Source organism: Trichoplusia ni, chromosome 10 (genome assembly GCF_003590095.1).
Source record: "Trichoplusia ni isolate ovarian cell line Hi5 chromosome 10, tn1, whole genome shotgun sequence".
Classification (NCBI taxonomy): domain Eukaryota; kingdom Metazoa; phylum Arthropoda; class Insecta; order Lepidoptera; family Noctuidae; genus Trichoplusia; species Trichoplusia ni.
The window spans coordinates 5,100,549-5,125,861 of NC_039487.1; the positions used below are offsets into that span (position 1 = coordinate 5,100,549).

Below are 25,313 nucleotides of genomic sequence, written 5' to 3' on the forward strand. Positions count from 1 at the left end.
GTAGTGCAGGCAAATGGCAGCAAGACAAACTACCGGTTTTAGTATACATTACACGTTTAGTTGCAAGTTGACTCACACAACTTTATGATACTTGTACACTTTATTTGTACACTCCAAAAGATCAATTATCCAAGGTAGATACTGTAATGTAAATTCTCCTAAAGTTATTCTCTCAAAACGAAACAAGTTTGTTCTCATCCCTGCTTCCTTGTATGAAATAAATTGACATAATTGATTTGTTTATTTATTATTAGAGAAAAAACATCTACACAATACACCTTCCGTATGCATACAATACATGAACGTATAGGTAAGCCTTAAACGTATTTACACAAAGAAATTATATATACAATCGTAAACTTTTATATACAAGATCATATCTGCGTTACGATTAGAAAGGATTCTGAACAAAGTACCAAGTACCAATTACGCAGAGCACCTATAACACAACGTTAACGTTACTCATACAGTCATCACAAAAGGGCGAATGATTCACAACTCACAACCTTTAATTAGAATGTAGTTACTGTTCTCGAAGCAAAACAAAGTATTTGAAACACTTGCATGATATATTTTTGAATATTTATTTTAGACAAGCTGTTGCGCTCGACTTCGTTCTTTGGTTATGAAGATATACTTAAGTTTTTAATTTAAAATCGTTATAGTAGATCCTTATATTTGCTATGGGATTAGCCCCAAGTGTCTCTTGAAGTCTCTTCTCTCACTTGAAGATAATTTAGCCGTGGCTATGCGTGAATGTTTGTGTACAAGGATACAGCAAATTTATATGTGCTTTCTTCAAAAACAGAAATGACAAACGATGAAGTTAAAAATCGTGAAACCTAGATTCTAAATATCGGATTCTTAATTTACCTACCAGCAGTTAGCAAGCGTTATGATCAATGCTCAAACTGCATTTATAGCCTGGTATTATGATAAGTTTTAACTTCACCTATTCCTTATAATTTAACTAGCAATTACCCGCGACTTCGTCCTGATCCGTGGTAAGCAGTAGATTATAGATAAATAATTTGCTATACTAAAATACTGCGACTATAAATTGAGATGTAAGCTATCCTATCTTTCAAGATGGTCAAGCAGTACATAGTGTGCAAATTTGTTAAAAACCAGGAAAGTAGTTTAGGAGTCCATCTCGAACAAACAACGTGACACGTAATTCACATAATGTTAAAATAACATTTGCAGAATATTTAACGGTTCGTTGATATCTTAATAGTATTTTTATTCTTGCTAAGTAACTGAAGCCTGATCTTATTATACACATATAAATCAAATGCAATTCTATTGTTCAGTAGTGAGAAACCTGTTTATTTCTTATTATAAAACATGTCACAGTCCCATTCATGCTACATGCAATCAAATCCTCGTAAAGATTAACAGCTCCTCGTAAATCAGGCTGTCTATCAAATTTAGGTCAACCTAGTTATTAGTTCGTCAATTTATTACTGTATTCAAATGACTATCTCTGTTTTCCACGATGCTTTCATTATATAGTTGTTTTGGTTGAAAAGGTCTTCCATTTGTTTATATTTATGATTAGCTGTACCCGCGACCTCGTCCGTAACATGCCATCTAAAATAATAAAAAATGTCTTAATTACTCCTTTTTACACCAGTGCTAATAAAAGTCTCGTCAACATAGGTGCAGCCATTTTAAAGCCGGAAAAACAGACAACATTTTGAAAAAAACCTTTCGTGTAAAAAACGTATATTTCAATATTACCAACAGACACTCCTACCAGATAGATCGGTCATCGGCCTCTCCTTTGTCTATATGTAACTTGAGGAACGCAAATGTTGGTAGGATCCTCATAGCTGCTATGGTATGAGTTTCAAAGCTTTTGAACATGATAGCTTTGATCATTGGACGTATTGTCCTACACAAAGTAGACGGAACAACAACTCAATTTAGCTTTATTTCACGGTATTTAACAAAATAAATAAGAATGTAGTAAAAAAATATATCACTCGGTCTAGGTAATGTAAAATGTATTCAGATGAATACGTTACAACTAGATGCCGGTCCCAATGTTTGTCAAAACGCTAAATGAAATAGATTTCCATCACCCAAAATATCGAAAATTAAATCTACCTATCGGAATTGTAAGCCTATTAGTCTAATACAACAGCTTCCAATATAATGAAGTCCTATTTTAAACGAAAACCCAAACCGCTTTTCATACTTAGTGGCTCTCATAATATTTAAATCCCACTGGATTTCATATCGGTTTCGGAGAGCTACGGATTCTACCGTGAAAGGGTTAATGCTACCGGATTATTATTTAATATTCTGGCCTTACAATTCTGCTTTGCACTACACTACCTCTCATAACCATTTACTACTCATATTCTATTCATTCCTAGCTGACTTATATGCAAAACTGTATCTTGTTACTATAAAATATAATGTTACAAATGTCCGTTATAAATTGATATCCTCGCCACCTTTAGCTCGAGCATATTATGCCTAAGTAATTGTTATTTGATTGCGGTTATCAGCTGAATTTGTATCGTTTGAAAGGTCAATTACTCTCCTTTAGAATAATTGTTTAAAATTTGAATAATCAACAATGACTAGATTACCATAACTTGAATCTGTAAAATACTTGAATTTTAGTAGGTTGGTGTAATATTGAAGGAACGCAAGCCTAAATAAACGCGCTATTGGTTTCAAATGAATATCTCTTTGTATTTTACTATTTTGTTTCACTTTGACGGGACTCCTCAGTTGAGACATCATCATCTTAAGGACATACCAAAAATTGGGCTAATCATGCTTCCCGTTTTTACCTTAAACAAACCATAAAAATCTTTAACAAAACTAAGTACCGGTACAACAACAGGTTTGAAACAAATCCCTACCAAAATGTATTCGTTGTAGCTCAACGTTTTATGTAGCAAATCCAGTTATCGGCTTATCTGCAGTCATAATAGAAACTAAGCCGGGATATAGGCGCCGGTGTTATGCTATAAACACTGATATTGATGTCTAGGATACATAGGTTTTCATTACCGTCAAACTTGCCTATTACCAGTATTAGGTTTAGTTTAGACTTCCTTGTCTGAATAGTTAATAGTGAAAGATGGAGTGTAGCTTCCTCATTATGTATCGGGTTTGCTGATGTTTTAGCCCATAGCTTGGTTATAGTTTGACTGGAAAAGAGATTGGATAATGGGTGAATTGGGAAAGGATAAAATACTGCTACTTCTAATCTACCAAGTAGGATACATGGGATGTGTTCAATAGACACACGTGGCCGCAGAAGCTAGAATAATCAAAACAGGAGTCAATACTTTCCTATATAAATCCAAAAAATTTGATCAGCCTACCTAGAGTCACTATGTCTTAAAGGAACATCGAAGTAGTCTTACCTGTCGAGTCAACTTCTATGCTAAATATCAAATCCAAACTATTCAAACTATACAGCAATAATTGATGATTTAACACGTTGAGGATGTTTATAGATAGTCTGTTATTAGTTAATAATAATCTAGTAGTGACGTCAAGGATTTTCAGTTACAAACGAGATGTAAACATTAGCGTACGAAGCTAAGTTCAATTTGACTCTTATTTTCCGAATTTTGATTCTTTTCTTATAAATAGCCATTGAAGATACTATTATAGTAAATACTCTCTGTCTAATGCGTAAAATAAACTAGATGACTAATGACCTTCAGGCTAAAATGTTTTTAGGTTTCTACTTCCGTTATGAAACTATATTGATTTGCCTTTGATTTTCAAGGAAATTGTTGTGGCATTCATGACATTTTGTTTATAAAAGTGCATCACATAAATTATCAAAGTAATCATTTCTTCATTGGGCACCTAAATCGCCTCTTTGTTAATAATCTTTCGGTATCCTTATCGACCGTGACTTTAATTTATTTATATCTGTATTTAATTCTTTATAAGTAATTATCTGTTTATTAGCATTTAATGTATTTATAAATTAGTCACTATAGAAAATACTTATCTCTAAAAGGAAAGAAGCAACGTTTGTATTTTTTTCTCGGTTCATTTTTTTTATTAGACAAATCTATTTCAGATTAATTTGGGAGCGATGGCGAGACAGTCCGATCTATCACGCTTATGAATACATACACAAACCAAGTTCCTGATGCGTGTATATAGTTGGTCGTAGGGATGGACACGTTGCACGTCGACCATGGGCACAGCAAGGGGTCGAGCAGGAGCCAGTCGCCTTCGACAGCGGACCTCGCGCGGGATCCCGCGGTTGTGACCGATGATGCCGTCATCAGGTCGAGGGTGCAGTCACCGTCTACAGTGCATCATGTTGTCAGTGTAAGTTATTGTTGCTAATGGCCATAGATTTTTATGTAGTCGGCAGAAGAGAAGGTAAGTAATAACGATGGCAAGGTATTCAAGATGATGGTATAGAAAACGGGAGACTCATGCTTAGCAGTGGATTTTACAGGGCAGATGGTAACGATAAATGTAATGACGTATGGACTTTTAAGAGTATCTTATGCTTCATCAGGAGATCTGTCCGTCAAGGTATAGATTAAATAGATAGAACGTCATGAGTAATTTAAGTAAGGTTCAGAATCCTATAGATGGCTAGTAAAAAGTGCTTGTGTATTAGAATTAGTTGTGAAGGCCACATAGACAGTCGCTCCGTGTCCTATTTGTATGTAATTGTATTCAGCGAAATCCGGTAAGACTGGAAGTCGACATAGATTTAGAAAAGGCGAAACGGTTCAGACCACTATAACAACTATGTATCAAAGTACATAAATCTGAAAACAATAATGTGGTCCTGCATTTGATTTCGAATTAGTGCTGATTCCGAGCCATTTTAAACAAACGACGATCGAGTAGCGATCCAGTGTTTTTAACGTCGTTGGCCGTTGATCAAGCGAAGTTGCTTTTCCTGCTAATGCAAGACGAAGCGTAGTGTCGGGCCCCAGAGTAAATCGAGTAAACCAGATTTTGTCGGGAGTCACTTTCTGGACATAAAATCATAAATAATGTCATTCCACTATCCTTCCTCTTAGTCATAGAGTACAAACAATAGTTACTATAAAACATAGTTATAGTTAAATCAATTGCTGTCACCGTGACACGGTTTTGTAATAATACCTACCGATGTTATTTTGTATACATTTACCGTAATAAAGAATTTAACTTTGATACGAACTATGGAGATTTCTTGAACTTTGCATTAGCATATTGTACTTTCCATCTGATAACCTACATCTTTGTTGGAGTTTCTTTTCGAGCGTTCTACAATTCTCGTATTGTTAGTTGGCATTTTGTTGACATCAATATTTAAGTTTCGGGTATAGAGATTTTTGCCAGCGGGTTTGTTCGCTTGGATTTAATTTTTTGTACAAGTGCCACTCCCACAAGACGCCCCAAGATGTATGAATGTATTTTGATCTTCAGATTTTAGTTAACTCGGTAAATGGTGACCTTTTCGTAACCTTTTATGCTTACACAAATCATTGTTTTTTATTTTTAAAACTTTCTCTTTTAAATATTTATAAGAATGAGTCTATAAGTTTAAAATTGTATGGACCTTTATTACACACGTAGTCTTGGGAAATGTGAGGAAACTGTTTATATAATACTTGCCTATTACTTAATAACGAATCAATCCCTAAGGGATGGCAGCGCCGCTGTTATTACCGCAGGGAAATTGGCAAGCCAATATAAAATTCAAGCATTTAATAAACATTATTGACTTGACTGGCCTGTTGGTGTAGTGGTCCTGACTGCTATACCGGGGGACTTGGGGTCGCTTCCCAGTCAGCATAAATGTTTATGTGTGTATGAGCACGATCATTAAATTTGTTCTGTGTCTGGGCGTAAGCCATCTTTATTATGTACCTATTTAAAAATATATAAGTATGTTAATCAGTTCTCTAATACTCACAATATGTACAAACTTTGATTAGTTTGAGACTAGATGGCGTTGTGTGAATGTTGTAGATAATTAAATTATACCATACTCTGATGCAGGCCAGTTATTACCAAACCTTGTGCATTAAACTGCATCAATGGAGGAAGTCCATTGTTAAAAGAAAGAACTTATTCAATTGAACGTAAGATGTCATTAAGGAACAATCATGGCAATTAATTTATAATGACTCGTCCAGTTCGGCAGCTGTTGTCTGACTGGCAGCTGTAACACTGGTTTTTAACTATATAGCTTTTTGTATAAACTGGCTCAAGTTTCATACATTCCCTATTGGGTATAAGAAGTGCACGTAATCACGGAGAAAACATTTTATTGACTTCGACCTTTTAATTGATCGATTTATTTGAGAAAATTAAATTGCCAACAGTGTACATGAAAGAGTTGATTGAAATTTTATGAAGTTTGTCCCGTAGTTTTTGATTTTCAATACAGGCTTGTTGTTGTCTCGTAAACCGTAATACCACAGTACTTCTATCCTGTTTGAGGAATCAAGATGAAAAAAAAAACTTTAACAGTCAGTCAGCCGATTACCCCGATGAAAAAACATCAACGGTAGTCACTATATTTATACACTGACATTTTAACCAAGCAATATTGAGCTAAAAATTCTCTTCAAATATCATCATGTGTTCATTTATATGTAAACAAACATTTTACACGCAAAACACTCTAGGCTTACATCAACTATAGAGTATCTAATATCTTTAGATCAAACAAAAGTTGGATAAAGTGACCTTCGGCGCTGAAAGCTAAGTGCTAAATCGATGCGTAAATATGTTTTTAGGACAATAAAGAATATTTCTGAAGACTGATTACGAATATAAAAATATTTGAATATACTATCGTTTATGATACAAGTACTGTACAAGATAATCTGTAAGCGAAAGTTTTTAGGCATTCCGTAAGTGTTCTTTTAGTTTATCAAATTGCAATTGAGTCGTGGAACGATTTGGGGGAGGCCTTTGCCCAGTAGTGGGACACAGAGGGCTAGAGAAAAAGAAAATAGGTATATGTATGATTGTGCAAATATATGTATCAAATACTTCCTTTTTGGCTGATATAAACACCAATATGGTAATTTTCAAATAGAATCAAGTGTTTTGCAGGGATAGCAACTATCGCCATTCCAATAGAGGTCAGTGGTTGTAATACCATAAAACTAAAAATACTTCCTCGAATGTGGGTATATCAAAAGTATACTAATTACAGTACGCTAGGCCGAATGTCAGTAGGTACTAACGATTAAGTGATGAACGAAGGTCACTTAAAAAAAGGTTATTGTCAATGCCAAAGTCAGCATTGATGAAAATTATGAACACGGTTCACCATACAGCCGTATTTCGTTTAGACTAGCAACTAGCCATTCCTGTCCAAAGTTTAAGGTAACGGCTTCTCTACTCTTCTTTCATCTCTCTCTAATCTTTGCTTGGCTGACTGAATTATGATTATTAGGTTCTTAGTTAGTTTCATTTGATGGATAACCAAGAGCTTAGAGCAGTCGTAAATGCTTAAAGGGTCACCAGCGCAATGTGCCACAGTTACGATCTCAACATAAGACAAACATTTGCGTGATCCACAAATGTTGGTTCCAAGATAATCTTTCGCTGGCGTCCCTTCGTCAGTCATGTATAAAAAAGGATGTAAGTACCTACACAGTTTGTGCGTCATAGGCCCATGATTAAAGGACGTAACTATACCTAAGTACATTAACACAATTTGTAATCTACTAATGTGTCCACCTAATGTTTCCTTGGGGACTCATCTCTAGAATTTACTTCATGATTACACCCAGACAGACCTCTCGCTGAGTCTAATTCAATACTTATATGAAGTCAAGGACAGAAATCTCTGATGTCTCATAACTCCCACGACTTTACTTTGTATATTTTTTACTTTTTATACATCTACTCGAGAAACAAGTATGCAAAAAATGTCCACGTTTCCGTATGATAAAGATGTGATGTGGTAATTGTAAGAATTTTAAAATAATAAACGATGATTCAAGACGAAAATATAAGCTCATTTAAAAATGTGTCTATTCAATTTTTATATCAAAGATACGGTATATAAAATGAGCTAAAATTTTCAAAGTCGAAGTAACTGAGTTTCGCATCGATTTTCTGCCTAATGAGCAAACTTTTCTCAGCTTCATTACCGTAATGTGTTATTACATTATAAAGTTGTTAGGATATAAACAGACCTAATACACTAAGTGATACTCCGTTAATTGTTCACTCGGACGATAAAATCATGTATGCGTCACCTTGGACTGTTCGGCGTTCGGAATGCAGGTAACTCCATATTTATTTTTGTTTTGTTCTCGATAAATAGCGTCACTTAATCGCTAGAAGGTGTGCGAACTGTTACTGATATGCTCAAGGAATTACAATTATTGTATTTTTATATATGCCAGCGATATCGCAAGGTTTCTTATCAGCGTTCTCAAATTTCTCCTGTGTAACGGCACGGTTAACATGTACGTAGACCTAATTTTAAAATAAATACGTCTATTGTGCATTTTGTTATCTGGTACAAAGAAAATAAAAAAGAAACAATGAGAATGTGAGTATTAAAATAATTTATTGATGAAAATGCTCCTTTACTTTTAAGTGTTGAATTTTGAGTATCTACTGAGAAACTAATATAAATACTGTTAATGAATGATCACTGGGAAATGATTTACGTTTGGTTTGTTGTACCTTTATCATTGACCACTTCATTATTCTGAAGCAGAAGATGATAATTTACTATCTTTTAAAAGTTGTTTGTTGCTGAACAATGACCGATATTATAATGAGGATAATTATGTTACGTGACATCCAGCATTGCGAGAATATCTTCATCAGCATTCCTGCATCGTACTGTTAAAAAAAGAAGCCTATGCCATGAACCACTTCATTAATGCTTAACAGTATTATCATTCTATGTATTATACTCGTACTTACTCCTTTACCGAGTACAGTCGTGATGATATCAAATACTTACACGTCTTCGTCTACAACAAGTATTTCGCAACAATGCGACCTTTAAACTCCACGTAATTGCGTGAAGCGGTGTCAAAGTGAGGAACTTAATTATAATTTGCAATGGGGTCTTGAGGCCCAATCGATAATACCAAACATTTCTGTAATTATGTTGTCTTTGATGTAGATGCTTTATTGATTAAAGAAACGATGTTTGTAAGGTGACTTCGAAATTGGAGCTCTTTGGTTGTCAAGGGAGCTGTCGCCACGTCTAAAAGCAAGGGTTTGGTGGAGAGAGTATTGGGTTGTATCACTTCCACAACCATAATTACATTATATACTTTAAGACATGGTGGCAGAAGTATTCTACCTCTAAAGTATTGTAGGTTTCAGTAAATAAACTCATGCAGGTACCTTTTAAAAGATACTATTATAGAAAAGTAACGTATAGATACGTAACTTAGAAGCAGTAGGTTTAAAAGAATACTCACCAATCGATATTCTAAAAACATTGTGCTTAATATTCATGTGTACATAAATGTCGTTGCTGCAGAGTAAATTGGTATGCTTTTACTTGTTCCTATCTCTAAGCACATTCTTTTCGTAATTACTTATCCGTTTTTCTTTCTAACCCATTACAATTCTGGTCATACCACCATTGACATTACAGACCTTTTAACCGAATTTTCTCTCAAACACAGCCATCCATGCATCCATCCACGTTCAACCATCGAATAACAGACAGATATTATGAACACAGTTTTTGCTCTTAATAATCAATGTTGAGAACAAAGGCAGCACGTGTTCACATCCTCCTTACAGTTATAAGATATATCCATTGTCCCTTCAACAATGGCCTCTAACAAAATAACACCCATCGAACATATAAAATTAAAATAGAAAGTTATTATTACAATGGGTACTCGACTCTCTAATTATTATAAGGAGGACGAATATTGATGTCTTAACCTACTTGTCTCGACCTACCTATTAATTTTAATTGTTTATGGATGCAGTTACTTTTTTATCTTATACTTATAGTATAAAGAGGTCAAGTTTGCGAGGTTTTATATCAGGAACTACTGAATCGATTTTGGAAATGCCTCGTTTTCAAGCCAAAAAGTGGTTATACGTAATTTATACTCCAAGTTTTAGCTACTAAAATGGTAAACAATCTTATAGAGAATCTAAATCTTGATTTGTCTTTTTATGCAAACACATACTACTATTACTAACTTACTGATTTATTTTAGGTTTAATTGTGATTAAGTAATCTTTATTATTGTTTAACATTTGTTAGATTTAGATTAGAGTTTAGATTATTGCAGCCAAACGCCACCTAACTACCCCTAAAATTGAGTAAAGTAATTATTATTTTTATTTTAACCATTAAATGAATGCAGTTATTTGTTTCAGTTTAATTATACTCTATATTTATGACAAAAATTAACAATGTCTCTGCCCCATTTTTCTTTTTTTTTTGTAAGGCGATTTGAATCCTCATGGACACCCACTCCCTCGGGGGAGGAAATAGGTAGTCTCAGACTTTTACTGACTAAACCTGAACCACCGTGCTACGTCATCTGCGTTTTTGTGTCGGTGTATGGCAATGTGTTGCAACCAGAGCAAATTTCCGTGCTTTCAGACGATTCTGCCATGCCTATTATTGGAATCAAAATAACAGCTCCTAAATTATAGGACCCATTAAACTATAAATTTATATCCGTGGTGCCTGATAACTGAGCCTAACTCAGTTGTCAATCTCTTTTCTTTGCTAAAACAGCAATTTTTTCTCTTGTCTCCCGCTTGCTATGGAGGGAAGTGGAACAATTTTTTCTTAATCCTCCTCTTTACTATTTCCGATTAATTTTGCGGGTTCCAAAGCAGTTAATTGTTCCCCCTGGGACACACCGAACTTAAGTGTTTGGGTGGTTTTCGTTGGTTTCATTGTAGATCCTGGCTTAAAGGAGTTGCAATGACGGGCATGTGTGGCGGGCTAGTCCAAAAAAAAACAATTTCATACAAATGTCTCTGCCCCTTGTCGAATGTGAACATTTCTATTGTTTAACTATTGTGACTTTTTAAGAGACAGCGAATTAGTTTACATTGTTTTCAATGTCCGTGTAGCTCTGACAAGTTCAACTACAAACACATTATATTAATAAATAAAATCAATATGTTATACCTCAGTTGTCATGTCAATCAATGTTGTGACTTGACTGCATAACACTGTTTACGAATCATCAGCATAACCATATATTACTCATAGTTGATGAATATGGTAAGAGTTGTTTTGCATAAGATACAGGCAAGATAGACATTTACAACCGGTTAAGTGTGAAACAATCTCGCGACGATAAAGGTTCTGTACAAATAAGCTAAAGAATATTTTGCGAATTCATTAGTTTTATGACCGTAAGAATGATTTTCGTTTTTAGAAGTTGTTTTGTGTCTCCTACGAACTTTTTTAAAAATTTAGACATTGAAAGTTATGAAAAGAAGATTTAAGTGATTTTCTTTTGCAAACGGATTAATTATTTATTTCGATTAAAAACTACGTAACACGCCCTACTTGAACTCATTGATTTTTGACAATGCCAAGTACTAATGACAAATATAATAGTATGAATGAGAAATGCTTAGCTCTCTTATTATAATTTCATAAAAGAAAGCAAAATCGACAAAGCAGAAATTGAGGTCATTATGCTGGTTCCTCTATACAAGAAGTGGTCAAGTTCAATACTGCGCCCATTGCAGGTGTATTTCACTAGAATAAGTTCTTGCGAACTGTGTTAATTTTATTGATTTTATGTTTTGTTCGTTGAATTTCAACGTACTGCATTGCCACTCGGACGTTTCTTATCCAATTTATTTTATTTTAGTTAATAATGAGTATCATCTGTCATATTTTCAGGAGCCATCATCCAGCTCGTCGTCCCGGCATGGCGACCGGGCGCACCACGTCAAGTCCCACTCCCGGGATCTCGGCAACAGTCCACTCTCAGCCAATACCACCGTCAACAGTTCTAGAGAGTGAGTACTTGAGTAGTATTAAATCGAAAGTATGTAAGCGTGTGTGTTAGTTCTACACGTTCAAACGGCTGGCGTTTTCGATGAAATTTGGTATAGAGGTAGTTGAATCCTTCGATTAACACATATATATGTATGTACTTTGTTGAAGGAGGGAAATTCTTTTAATTTTGCCGACCTCCGGGGCAAAGCCTCGAGCAACAGTTAGTATCAGAGTAAAAAGCAGCTTAAAATAATTGGAACACTGGTTTCTATGTTTGCACCTGGAGTCGGGCTAAGAAATAAAACGTCCCCACATATTACAGGGATGTGTGACTTTCTCATTAGGGTAATGATACAATATTGTTTAGGAATATAATTCTAAATATTATAAGACGTACTGTACACTTAGTAAACAATAAAGATTTGACTTTGACTTTGAAAATCTGTCTAAGGTAGAGATCAGGTATGCAGTTGATTAAAAATTTGGTACACGGACAGTTTATAACAAGGATTAACACATAGGATAGTTTTTATCCTGGTTTTATGTTCCCTTGGGATCCTTTTCGATTTGCATCGTCCGGGAAACAGCTAGTTTTCGATATTTGTCAAACACAATATATAATAAATAACATTGATAATCTTGTACAACATTTCAGCTTGGAAGACTCGCCGCAGAAGAAAATCCTTCCCGGTCTTATAGCCCCGGGTGATTACTCCAGCTCGGTGTACAGTCCCAACGTGTCGTATGCGTTGTCATCAGCCGACGAGTATGGGTCACCTGCTTATAGAGGTAAATAATTTATAATATTATTTACACGTATCCTTTTTTTTTTCATTATGAAATATAGTTTAATATTTATAATACTATTAATATGTTTTATTCTGTAGATATCAAAATCAAAAGGTTTTTTTCACACGTAGACCATTTAAAGGCACTTTTGCAAACGACTCATTACGCCTGAACTAATCTAATCTTTTCAAAACTGAATCATCTGTTATTGTTTTACAATCCCTTTAACAATCATTGCTGCAGCGTAAATAATGGTTATGCTTAGGAAATATTTTTTGTCATTACTTTCTTGAACATAACACTAATTGAAACTAATTTTTTTTTCATAAAAGAATTTATTAAAAAAACGATATCATTCCTGTACGTTTCAGGTCAAGATGGAGATTATGCAAATCAAGGTAAATAAAAAAAATATTTCTAAGAGATTTAGGCCTTGGGTCGCGGGGTTTTCACAAAGAATCAAGTTACAAAGACACTCTAACTCAAAACAAGCATTCGTGTATCACACAAATCCTCAACCACACCTATCGTTCGCTCAAAAATTGCTTGAAAAATAATAGGAAATTCAGTTACATGTGTTTAGTACATGCAAAAGTTATATAATATAATCGTTAATCGCTAAGTTTATCGTAAATAAGAATCCTTAGCTACTGCAATACCATTTTATGGTCGTATACTGCTACCATATTCATAAACTTTAATAGCCCTAATAAACTATTATATTATGAATAGTAAATATTATACGCTTCATTTCATCATCACTTTAGTTTCGAGACTTTCTAGGTAATCTAAAGTTCTAGTCTAGATTCGTGGTGAGAACTAGGTCAAGCTGTGTAAAGATATTTTGTACCAAGTATTGAAATTACTCCTGACAATTAAAACAACTCAATTAAAGATATTTAAGATTTTCTTTAAATATATACTTATCGCTACTTAACGTGTCTCTAAATAAAGTAACGGCAAAATAATGAGAACAGCATAAGCTATAATGACTGGCCTGTTGGTCTAGTGGTTAGTGGCCCTGAATGTAATACCGGGAGTCGTGGGTTCGATTCCCACACAGGACAAATGTTTGTTTTATGAGCATGATAATTTGTTCCGTGTCTGGGTGCAATTTATCTATATTATGTATGTAGTTGAAGATAATTATGTTTATCAGTTGTCTAATACTCTGTTCTTTGTTTAGTTTAAAACTAGATGGCATTGTATCAAAGTTGTACCACTTCCAAGTTCAGCATCCAGTCCTATTATGCTATTTTTTCCCGTTAGGCTCTCCCAAAGTTTCTGAAACCTGCTTTGGAAATATTTATTCAAATCATTTGAAAACTAGTAACTTCTAGAGACCATCTGCTAATACCTGTAATTATGTATTAATTACCTGCAAGCATGGTGATTTGTGACATTAATTATTTGTGTAATTAATGCATACTTTTTGATAAGAACAGAAGTATTTTATAAAGTCTTGTTTTCCTTATGATAAATCATAAAATAGACCTTAGTCTTCTACCAATCGTTGCGTGGTCCGCAATTGTATTAATTTATTTTTACAACATTATGTGTTAAAAGGGATAGTGTTGTGTTAAAAACAAATGCTAATTGTGAAACTATTCAATTGTTTAAATAAACAGGATAAATGAGTGTTTGCTGTAATTGTATTAATAGTAATATAGTCACGTTTTTTTATAAAATTGATAACCTTGTTAGGTTTGCCTACTCGCAATTTTATTGTACCACATTCATGATTTAGTGTACTCTTAAATCCGCCTTTGTTTTTGAAAACGCTCAATGTTTCATCCTTTAACATTTCACCTACCTTTAAATGATTTCATTTAAAGACTTAAAGTGTCTATTTGTCTGAATCTTACACCTTTAAGTAACAAAGACAACATGAGACTTAATGCTGACTGAAAATTTACAAACTTTACAGTTTTGGGCATTGATAACCTCCTTATAGATTCCACATACAAGACAACTTACACTCACCAAATATATATGCATATGAATTGTTATAATATACCAGATTCAGCCGATCAGATCAGATCCTCAGTCCATAAGTTTTTATTGATTATCTAATTGTAATAGGCTTTCAATATCAGAAGCTGCACCCTTGATACTAGACGATGTTCTAGGGTTCTAGTACTTATAGCTAACAATACTATAATTAAATACTTATGATAAATTATATTCCAGTGATCACACATGATTGAATGATAGCGTGACGATTATATTACCTTGCATGGAACGTTCCTTATTCAGTTTCATACATTGCATTTATCTAAAGCAAACATATACTTGCAGTCGCAAGCCATTTAGCTCAGTGAAGTTCTTTACTGATTATCCGTCTCTATATTCCACGTGGAAATGACAAAGACAGCTTAAAGACGAAAATTTACTAGTTATTATTGATCATCATCATCATCAGCACGTCTAAGTCCACTGCTGGACATGTCCCCTCTTGATCTTGACAAAGGCCGTTAAATATGATAACATTTTATGCCAATTTAATATTAATTAATTTTCTTCACATATTAGAATATTAGAATACTTTATCCAATCGCGTACTTACCTAATATTCGCGGGTTGTTGTTAATTTGACACAAACTCATACTGGACTTATTACACCTACTTATCAAATAACTGATTAAGCATTAAAACAATATTTTTAGTAAACAATGGAGTGTCAAAAGTGTAAAAAAGTGCTATCGAAAAAAGGAGCCCATTTCATGTGCCAAGGTTCTTGTCAAGGAACCTTTCATAGAAGCTGCGTCAAAGGCCTAGCTGCAGACATGAGGGCGGGAAAAAACAGGATCTACTGTAACAACTGCGAAGAAGAGGGCTCTGACGAAGAAGAAGTAGAGGAAGAGGTACAAGATGTTCAAAAAATACTAAAAGACATTCAAAGAAAGGTCAGTGCCATACCCGGACTTAAGAAGCATTTAGACACAATACAACAAAGCATTAGCGTATTATCAGATAAATACGATACACTATTATTTGAACACGAAGAATCCAAAGGCAAAATATCGAAACTTGAAAAAACTGTGACCAGTATTAACAACAGGTGTGTTTATTTGGAGAAATGCAATATTGCACTTGAGCAAAAACTGCAGGAAGCTGAGCAATCATCGCTTAAACATAACCTCGAAATTGTAGGCGTCGAATATATACCTGGTGAAAAATTAAGAGAGATTGTAACCAAAATTGGAGATGAGATAGGCGCAAAGAGCAATGACATAGAATGGGTAAAACGGAACAAAAATTCCAAACAAGAAAACAAACCATCTTCAATAATGGTAGGCTTCAAGCCGTCTGGCATTGAATCAAGGGAGGAATGGCTAGCCAATCGCCGCAAACTGTTCGACTTAAATAGCAGTATCTTTACCGGCGGCTCGGGTAAAAACAAAATATATATAAATGAAGACCTACCTAAAGCTACAAAGACGCTGCTGTGGAACGCAAAAAAACAACTCAAAGGTATATACAAATATATCTGGATAACTAATGGAAAAATCCTGGCAAAGAAGAAGGATGGCGACAATACTATATGGATAAGAAGCGAAAATGAACTGTGTCAGTTAACAAAGTAAAATAATAATTTAGAACTGTACTTAACCGTTATTAATCGTAATTCTCAAATTCGCTGACTTTAATCATTTTGATGTGATAGCTGAAAATAGAGTAAACTATACCTGTAATAATGACCTAAGTAATTGGATAAGTTCAATTGTAAACAGTAAAGGACTATGCATTCTACATGTTAATATCCGCTCTTTAAAAAAACACTTCAATGAATTACTTTTAACTCTAAATCACAGTTTAGATAAACTAGATGCTATTGTTCTAACGGAACCAAATATTAACCATGCCTTAGTGCCATTATTTACAATAAAAGGTTTTACTGTAAATAAGTTTACGCGAACAGATCGAAGTGGTGGAGGTGTATTGGTGTACACGCGTGAAGGACTGGGCGCGCGTGTGTGTGATTTGTCGCAGTCCACAGGTATGCGTTCGGCGGAGTGCGTCTCCATAACACTCCAATACAATAAAGAAATAATATATTTACTAGCTATATACAGACCACCGCGAATCAATAAACAGACTAAATTAAAACAATTTATAGATGAGTTCCGGAACCTAATTAAAAAAATACCTAAAGATTCTAAAGTAATTTTCTGCGGGGACATAAACATAAACTTGTTGAATTGTCATGACAAATTTGTAATATCTTACGAAAATCTATTATCTGAACAGGGATTCATAAAATGCATAAATGACACAACTAGAAAGGAAGTTGTATCGGGCAAGCTTGTCCAATCTTGTCTCGATCATATTTATATTCGAGCAGATAACGCCTTTATACATTCAGCGGTAATAAAACAAAAAATATCAGATCACTATTTCGTTTCGGCAAACGTGCAGTGGAGCCGCGCGCCGTCGACGCAGTCGTCACTAGCTTATAACCTCAGCGATGCTCAATCATCGTCGCCGCGAGACATGACCTTTAAGCGCGTCCTCGACAATAACAAAGTTCGAGAGAAGTTATTAAGCACTAATTTTGACCACATTATGTTATTAGAATGTCCTATTGCATTGTATAAAGCATTTAAGCAAATATTTGTGGATATATATAATGACTGCTACGTAAATAAACGCGTCACGAGCAGCAACAGAAACAATAAAAAATGGATTGATAACAAGTTGAAGTCCTTGATAAAGGAAAAAGACAGGCTATTTGAGTTATGGAGTAATGAGCCAAAGAATATGCTAAAGAGACTGAATTATACTAAGTTTAGAAACAAATGCCAAAAAGCTATAGCTAAAAGTAAAAATATATACGATAAAAATAGTATACTAGAGTGTAATAAAAACATTAAAAAAATATGGGAAAGGATAAATACCTTGTTGGGAAACAAAAAACAGTCGGTTGATGAATTAATCTTATCTAACATGGATGGACAAGGCAGTATTATAGATATAAGTAATAGTTTTGCGTCTAGCTTCAATAAAGAAATAGAAGATATAAAACATAATTGTCATGAGACATGGTTAGACAGGCAGGATTATGTAAAAGCCACGGATTTGTCCATGAGGTGGCAACCGGTAAGCCCTACATATGTCAAAACCATAATTAATAAGATGAATGCAAATAAATCACCAGGAAGCGATCTTGTGCGAATGTCTGACCTCAAAATAATTATTGATAAAGTGAGCCCCGTTTTAGCTAAACTAATAAACCTAACTGTCAAAAGCTACAAATTTCCTAACAAACTGAAAGAAGCAATAGTCCGCCCAATTCACAAAAAAGGGGACCGTAAAATTTTTTCAAACTTTCGACCTATTTCAATTTTATCTAGTATGGACAAAATTATAGAAAAATGTATTGTCAACCAATTAAGTAGTTATCTTCAAAAAAATAATATAATTAACGAGTGCCAACACGGTTTTTTACAAGGGAAAAGTACAAACACATTGCTCACAAAATTCACAGACCAAATAAACAGTTACCTAGATGACAAAAAATTTGTTATAACAATATTTTTTGATTATAAAAAAGCATTCGACACTTTACAATTCGACACCATCCTAAATGCAATGGAGGAGTGCGGAGTGAGAGAACCACTGAATCCATGGTTTCGTGATTACCTCACTGCGCGCTCCTACCGTGTGAGGGTGGAAGATGCGCTCAGTGACAGAGTAGAAGTGCGGAGTGGGGTGCCGCAGGGCTCGGGATGTGGACCAATTTGTTACCTTATGCACGTTAACAGCTTGTGCCGAGTGCTACAGCATTGTTCAGCGTATATGTTTGCAGATGACCTGTGCATACTTCGCTCCGGAACTAACATTGATGATACCTACCAGCTAGTGCAACAAGATATAGACGCGGTTGTTAATTGGTCGCACGACAATGGCATTATATTAAACGCCAGTAAAACTAAATTAATGTTAATTCATTCGCCACATTTGCGACCTCATAGTGTAACTCCATCATTATTTACTCACGATTACTCATGTCACCATAATAATTTGCTGAACTGTAAATGTAAACCTATCGAAAGAGTTGACTGTGTAACCTACCTTGGCATGAAAATAGACGAGCACTTTTCCTGGTCCCAACATGTAGAATACATTTCTAGTAAATTAAGAATATTGTTAAGTAAAATGTACCATCTAAGCTTTAAAGTTCCTATTAATATATTAAGGTGTATTTATATGTCACTAGTCGATTCCATTTTAAATTATGCTCTTGATAGTTATGGATTAACGTTCAAAACTAACTTGGATAAATTAGAAGCTCTTCAAATTCGATTTCTAAAACTACTTGTCACTAAAAAAACTAAAAGCAGCTGTAAAGGAGATTATAGAAAATTATTCAAAATATGCAAAATACTACCGATCACTTTCAAACATAAGTACCTGATTTTAGTTAACCACCATAGTAACCAAAAGCATAACTTAATTCATGTCTACAATAACCATAATACACGATCTATGGCTGCTGGTAGATTCAATGTACCAAGAGTTACCAACTACTTTGGTGACAGAACGCTAAATAAGAGAATACCGTATCTATTGAACAATCTGCCAGCAGACATAAGGAATGAAACAAATACAAATAGATTTAAACGTAAATTAAAGTTATATTATTTAGAAATATTATGAGTCGTACATATGTGTACTGTATGTTTATGTGTGTATATATATGCGTGTGCATATGCGTATGCGTGTATGTATGTGTATGTGTATGTACACGCATGTATTTGTACGTATGTATGTATGTGTCTATATTTTGTGTGTATCTATGTGTATGTGGTGCACATGTGTGTGACTCATTTATGTTTTTATTATATATATTTAGTAATAAGTACATTTAAGTAAGATAGTAACTATGTCTAGAGACTCATCGACCCCACAGTCAAACCATTGCAACGGTTTTGTGGGGCTTAGTTAATAAGTTACCTACCTATTTGTTTAAAGATAAATAAATAATAATAAAAAATAATCAGTCAAGCAACGTTGACTTGAAAAAATTGGGTTAACGATAAGAGAATAAAAACATTAACAATGTTGACAGTCTCACAGTTCATTTACTTTTACAATAGTATTTAAAACCTTTGATAATACTGTGTGTTTTTTTATTAATTGACTACGTTTGAGTGAGCGTTGTATTTTAGAATGGGATAGATAGTAGTTCCGGAGACAAATTCGGGATTCGTTTACAAAGAACCTTTTGTTATAATAATTTGTTAAAAAATCAACAGTCTTGGTAATGCTAGTGTTACCCGCCACCTTTTGTGTTTGTCTTATATCTTTTTTTTTGTTTTAACTCTCTACTCGTCTCTCTCTATTTTCGAACTTGCCTACATAATACAACTTGTCTCTATCCATTTCAATTTGAACCTTAAACACAAGTACACAAAAGTGATTTCTAAAGTTCCAGTTATCAATAACAATGTACCCTTAACTATATAATACAAACTTGTGATAATATGAGTGTGGTGTACGCTTTGCTTGAAGACGAGAGTGACGGAGCGAACGTGACGTCATCGAAGGCGCTGGCGGCCATCGCACACCTCAACACTAAGATAGAGCGGACGAAGGACCTCATACGATTGGAACAGACGATACGGGATGGTGAGTTATGTTTTTTCTATATATATTCTTAATGTTGACTGTATAGATGCCTTAAAGAAAGATTTAAGTAGAGTTCTGAAGTTCCATTGATTTATTAAAAGGAAATATGGAGTATTTTCGATATTGAAATTATGCATCATGGCGATTGAAATGATTTAAGCAAAAGCAAAATGCATCATAATTCATTATGGATCGTTATTTAGACTGTCTGCTATGTAGTGAAAGGATTATATCACAAACTTAATTTTGCCCTGTCCAATGATTATACAATATAAATAAAGGCTTGTTTTGGAATCACGACTGTACGCTGACTGTCAGCGACGCTACCGAAATGATTTCGGAGTCAGGCAATTTATAAAACTCTACTAATAAGTTTATTCAGTGATATATCGTGCTTACAGCGTCACAGTAACAGCAGCCTTGGGTGATTAACACGTGACGAATACTAACTTGACGTTACCAACCTCCACCAAAATTGTCAAACGCTTAAGTATAAAATCATATTTTAAATATTCACCATCCATTCTTATAATTCCAGATAACGTCAACGAGTACCTAAAGCTAGCAGCAAACGCAGACAAACAACAACTCCAGCGCATAAAGGCAGTGTTCGAGAAGAAAAACCAGAAAAGCGCGCTATGTATCGCTCAACTACAAAAGAAGTTAGAAGGCTACAACAAACGGATCAAAAACTGGGAGGTGAGAATAAGGGTGCGTACCACAGAACAGTCGTATTAAAAAGCTTGTTGCCGAACTAATTTGAACCTTAACGTCTACTTATAAGGTTCAAATTGTAATAAAGCATGTATAAAAGTATTGCTAGCTGAATTTCGATGAGTCAACTTCCTGTCGCTTATGTGAACTTTTAGTGTCCTTTTTTGAAACTGTATATTTTGAATTCGCAAATACTATTGCGATTGTAACGCCATCTGTAATCATAATACGAAGTTTAAACTGAACAAGTGTTTATTCGTTTGTTTTTTGAAATATTGACTGCGAAAATTTAAGCGTATTTTCTTAAAATATAAAGCACGAACTTTTTAACATTATTAAGAGATATTATGCTTTTACTAAACAATACTGATATCATTGATGTTGTCGTTTTGAAATAATGCTATTTGGAACGATATATATCTATTTTTTAACTTGTATGCTAGAATCTGGGCACTGTAAAGCTAAACTGTGTATGCTATTTATTGTTTTTAAGTCTTGACATGGATTTATAGGTACTAGATACTGATGGCGCCTAGAAAAATATTAATTTTATAACCACCAATTATAGCCAGTTTTATGTATTCGAGTTTATAATGTTTGTTAATGATGAAAAGAAATCGGATGTATTTTACTTATTCTGTCTTTAAACTCTCTACTGTTCTGTGGTACATGCGTCTAACGCATTTGATAGATTATCTTAAATAATCACGATATTGATTACCATGAAAACCTGAAAAAGAAAAACAGTTTTTAATATCAACTTCGATTACCTATATCGCAAAAATCATCCTTAATTATTTCATTATTGTTAAAGAAAGGTTAATTTACGCATATTTATCGGGATCGCATGACTAGTTCGACCCAGCCGCGTCAACTCATGATTAAGGAGTCCAGTTGATTCTGAAACTAGTCGGGCGATCTCGATACGTACTCCACCTCACGAAAGTTAAGAATAATACAATTTCATTCATATATAGTATATACTAAACACTAAAACGTATGCTATGTAAGGCGTGTGTGTGTATTGTATATTGTAAATATATCATTGCCCTGCACTTATCCCATATATCGGTGTCTGATCGGATCGGTGCAACATGTCCTCCCCTTCCATACCTTTCTATCTGACGTCATCTGACAAGAAACACTCTTTGCAGCCATATCGTCTTTCACGCAATCCAGCCATCGTTTCCTTGGTCGTCCTCTTCCCCTATATCCATCCACATCCATACTCATACCATGCCAAACATCCCCATACCATGACAGCCGGTTGCCACGTAGTTTTTTAGCAACCGGTGCCACTTTCAAACTTCCCCTTACCTAGTCATTTCTTACTCTATCTGCTCTCGTGACGCCGCACATGTGTTGTATGTGATGTATTGTAAATATATGTGGTTCATAATACTGACGGCGTGTTGTCCCCGCAGCAACACGGCTCCAGCGGGCAGGCGCACCGCCAGCCGCGGGAGGTGCTGCGCGACATGGGGCAGGGGCTCAAGTGAGTACACCGTTGTACAGATACATACTATATACTAGATAATCATGATTTAGAGTGTTTGTGACAGCATTGAATTAGTATTCAGGCGAACTGATCTTATATCAGTTTCCCAAAAATGGTTATGAGTTTAGAAATTACAAACACACAGAATTGATTAATTTATGTCGTGAGTTTTGCCTTTTTGATAATTTAAAAACACCCAACAATAACCCAACAAATTTTCTCCTCAAATGAAGCTAATAATTATATTGATTGCTAAGATGGAGTGCGTTAGTCTTCCCCAGTTTTAATCCCTCTACTTGAAACGGTTCAACTGATTTTATTAAACATTCCACTTAATTCAATATTTTTTTGTACAAGACAAACTCAATTGAAATCGTTCCATCCGTTCGTGAGCTATGATGCCACAAACTGTCGACAGTCACAATCTAATAACAACCCATTAAACATAACAAACCTCTTTTTGTAATAAACACAAACATATTAAGTTATCTAACATAATATTAAGTTACGGGGTCCATAATTGTTCATTGTACCTAAAATTACCACCTGTAACTACATTATGGAAGCAATAATTTCCATATTGTCGTTAGGAACGTAGGCGGCAACATCCGCGACGGCATCACCGGCCTGGGCGGCAGCGTGATGGCGGCGCCGCGCGAGTTCGCGCACCTGTTCTCTCGCTCCAACCGCTTCGGGTCCGCCGACAACATCGCACAGCTGGCCGGTCTGTATCTTACACTCCTGTATCTGTGGTGATAGTTAGATAAGGACGTGTTCGAAACAAATGAGGATAGCCGCTGAATGTGAGCGTTTTAATGTAAAACATATACACATTTTAGTTTCGACAATAATATACGTAGTTAGTATGTTGAATTCAACTGTCTTCATTATAACAGTATGTAATGTAAATTATGTTATTAAAATCGTCTTCTTTCCACGTTTTTATAAACTAACATTCTTGTTTGTTTTTCGGTCCAGTTGGATTTTTGCAACTCAATTTTGAGGCACTTCCCACTAAGTTAATAGGCTGAAATTTTCAGGGTAGCTTCAAACCCGATGACAGTGCAATTTACAACTATAAAAACTGCAAAAAATATTTATAAAATTTGGCTATTTTGATTTTTTTATAATATTAATTATTTCTATAACAATTTCGTGTAACTGCTTTCAATTTGTTGAAATTTCATCAAATTTTGAGTAGGTAGTGTACTTAGCTTCTACCACTCTATTAAAAAAATACGTATAATACTGTTGAAGTTAACAAAACATACCTGCTACGCATTCTAGGCTCACAGTAAGCCTGCACGCTCACAATCTGCCAGCTTACCCTAAGTTTGATTTGAACACGGCCTTACATTTAATCCAATAATCGATATATCGACTATCTTCAAAGTTCGTTTTAAGTATAGGATTTACCTTCGAGTTAATAATACAAACGACAATTTCGCACTAGTAATGTAAATGTTCTATATTGTGGTGTTTTGTATCGTCGGGCACACAAATAATATTCACACATTAAAAATGTTCACATGTCTCCGCCTTACCGGTGCAATTGTCTACGTTTCACCAATACAAATTTCTGACACACGATGTCCTGAGTTCTCTACGCGTCTATAAGTTAATATGGCGGTAGAGAGAGAAAGTTTCGTGTGTCACAGACTTGTGTTATGTACATGTTGTGTTTATGTACGGGTCTAAGTGTTGCTATAGTTAGTTCAACTCATATTTGCGCGTGGCGTCATGTGTTGGTAGCCTTTGTCAATACACAGTGACGTTGTGTACTGACACAGCTTTCATTTGTGTGTCGCTGTCAATCGCACGCACACATAGCGCCGCGCGCACAAATGAGTTGGACTATCTGTACAATTGTATCCAAGTCACTACTACAGTACACAAACATGATATACAAGTATTTATATGTTTAGACACAATGTAGGGTATATGTTAACATTGATACTCAGTACAAAATTCTATGGAGTCGATTTTGTTTTTTTGTTTCCGGTCTATTCTTTTATAAGGCTTTTATTTAATTCATACTTTACAATTTCCTTTTTCTACGTAAATTATGTAAATACTGCCTTAAATGTAGTCAGTGCGGCTTTGGTTGTTCGCTTTTATTTTAATTTACTTTTCTACCATTTGAACATTTTACTATAAAGACTAATTTCCTATAAATATCTATTTTATATTCCAAATACTTTCTTTCGTACAAGATACATTATTACATTCATTTTGGGTATTTAATATTCTAAACGAACAGACATGGAATAAATAGTAGTTTAGACCAAGTTTCATTCCAGTTTCTTCCATTTATTTCTTAAATTGATTCATACATTTATATAATATACAATATGTATTTTGTCTCACAGAGAACACGGGTCCTTGTGAGTATTTAATGTGTATATAAAACTAGAACATCTGTATTTAAATTCATTGTTCCATATTTAGATTCATAACTACCCCTTGTGGAATATTTGAACAATGTTTGTGGTATGTTTTGTCTTTTTCTATCTTTTTGTGAATGTGAAATGGCAGAAAGAGATGATATTATGGCGCTGAAGCATGATTGTAATTGTTGCTGATATTTATTTTTCTATGAGTATTGAGAAATATGTCGTTAAAAACAAATGAAAATATAACCCAAACGTTACCATTTGCTTAAAAACGACAGACTTTTTTGCAAGTTACTATGTTTTACTAAAACAATTTAAAAGGCAACTTTGAAAATAAAATGTTCTCAAT

At 34.5% G+C, this 25,313-nt stretch overlaps 1 protein-coding gene across 5 annotated transcripts in view; it reads left to right on the forward strand.

The window, feature by feature from the left end:
- Positions 1-25,313, forward strand: part of LOC113498096 (transmembrane and coiled-coil domains protein 2) — a 51,053-nt gene that overhangs the window by 11,142 nt on the left and 14,598 nt on the right. For 2 of the 5 annotated variants that reach the window (XM_026878011.1, XM_026878012.1), the window contains exons 2-9: positions 4,067-4,323; positions 11,840-11,958; positions 12,594-12,727; positions 13,099-13,125; positions 20,243-20,359; positions 20,898-21,070; positions 22,498-22,568; positions 23,162-23,295. In XM_026878011.1, the coding sequence (XP_026733812.1) occupies positions 4,165-4,323; positions 11,840-11,958; positions 12,594-12,727; positions 13,099-13,125; positions 20,243-20,359; positions 20,898-21,070; positions 22,498-22,568; positions 23,162-23,295 (934 nt within the window). In that variant the 5' untranslated portion in view covers positions 4,067-4,164. Of the gene's footprint in view, positions 1-4,066; positions 4,324-11,609; positions 11,683-11,839; positions 11,959-12,593; positions 12,728-13,098; positions 13,126-20,242; positions 20,360-20,897; positions 21,071-22,497; positions 22,569-23,161; positions 23,296-24,940; positions 24,956-25,313 lie in introns of those variants that run through there. The other 3 variants (XM_026878009.1, XM_026878010.1, XM_026878013.1) reach the window with 3 other exon arrangements.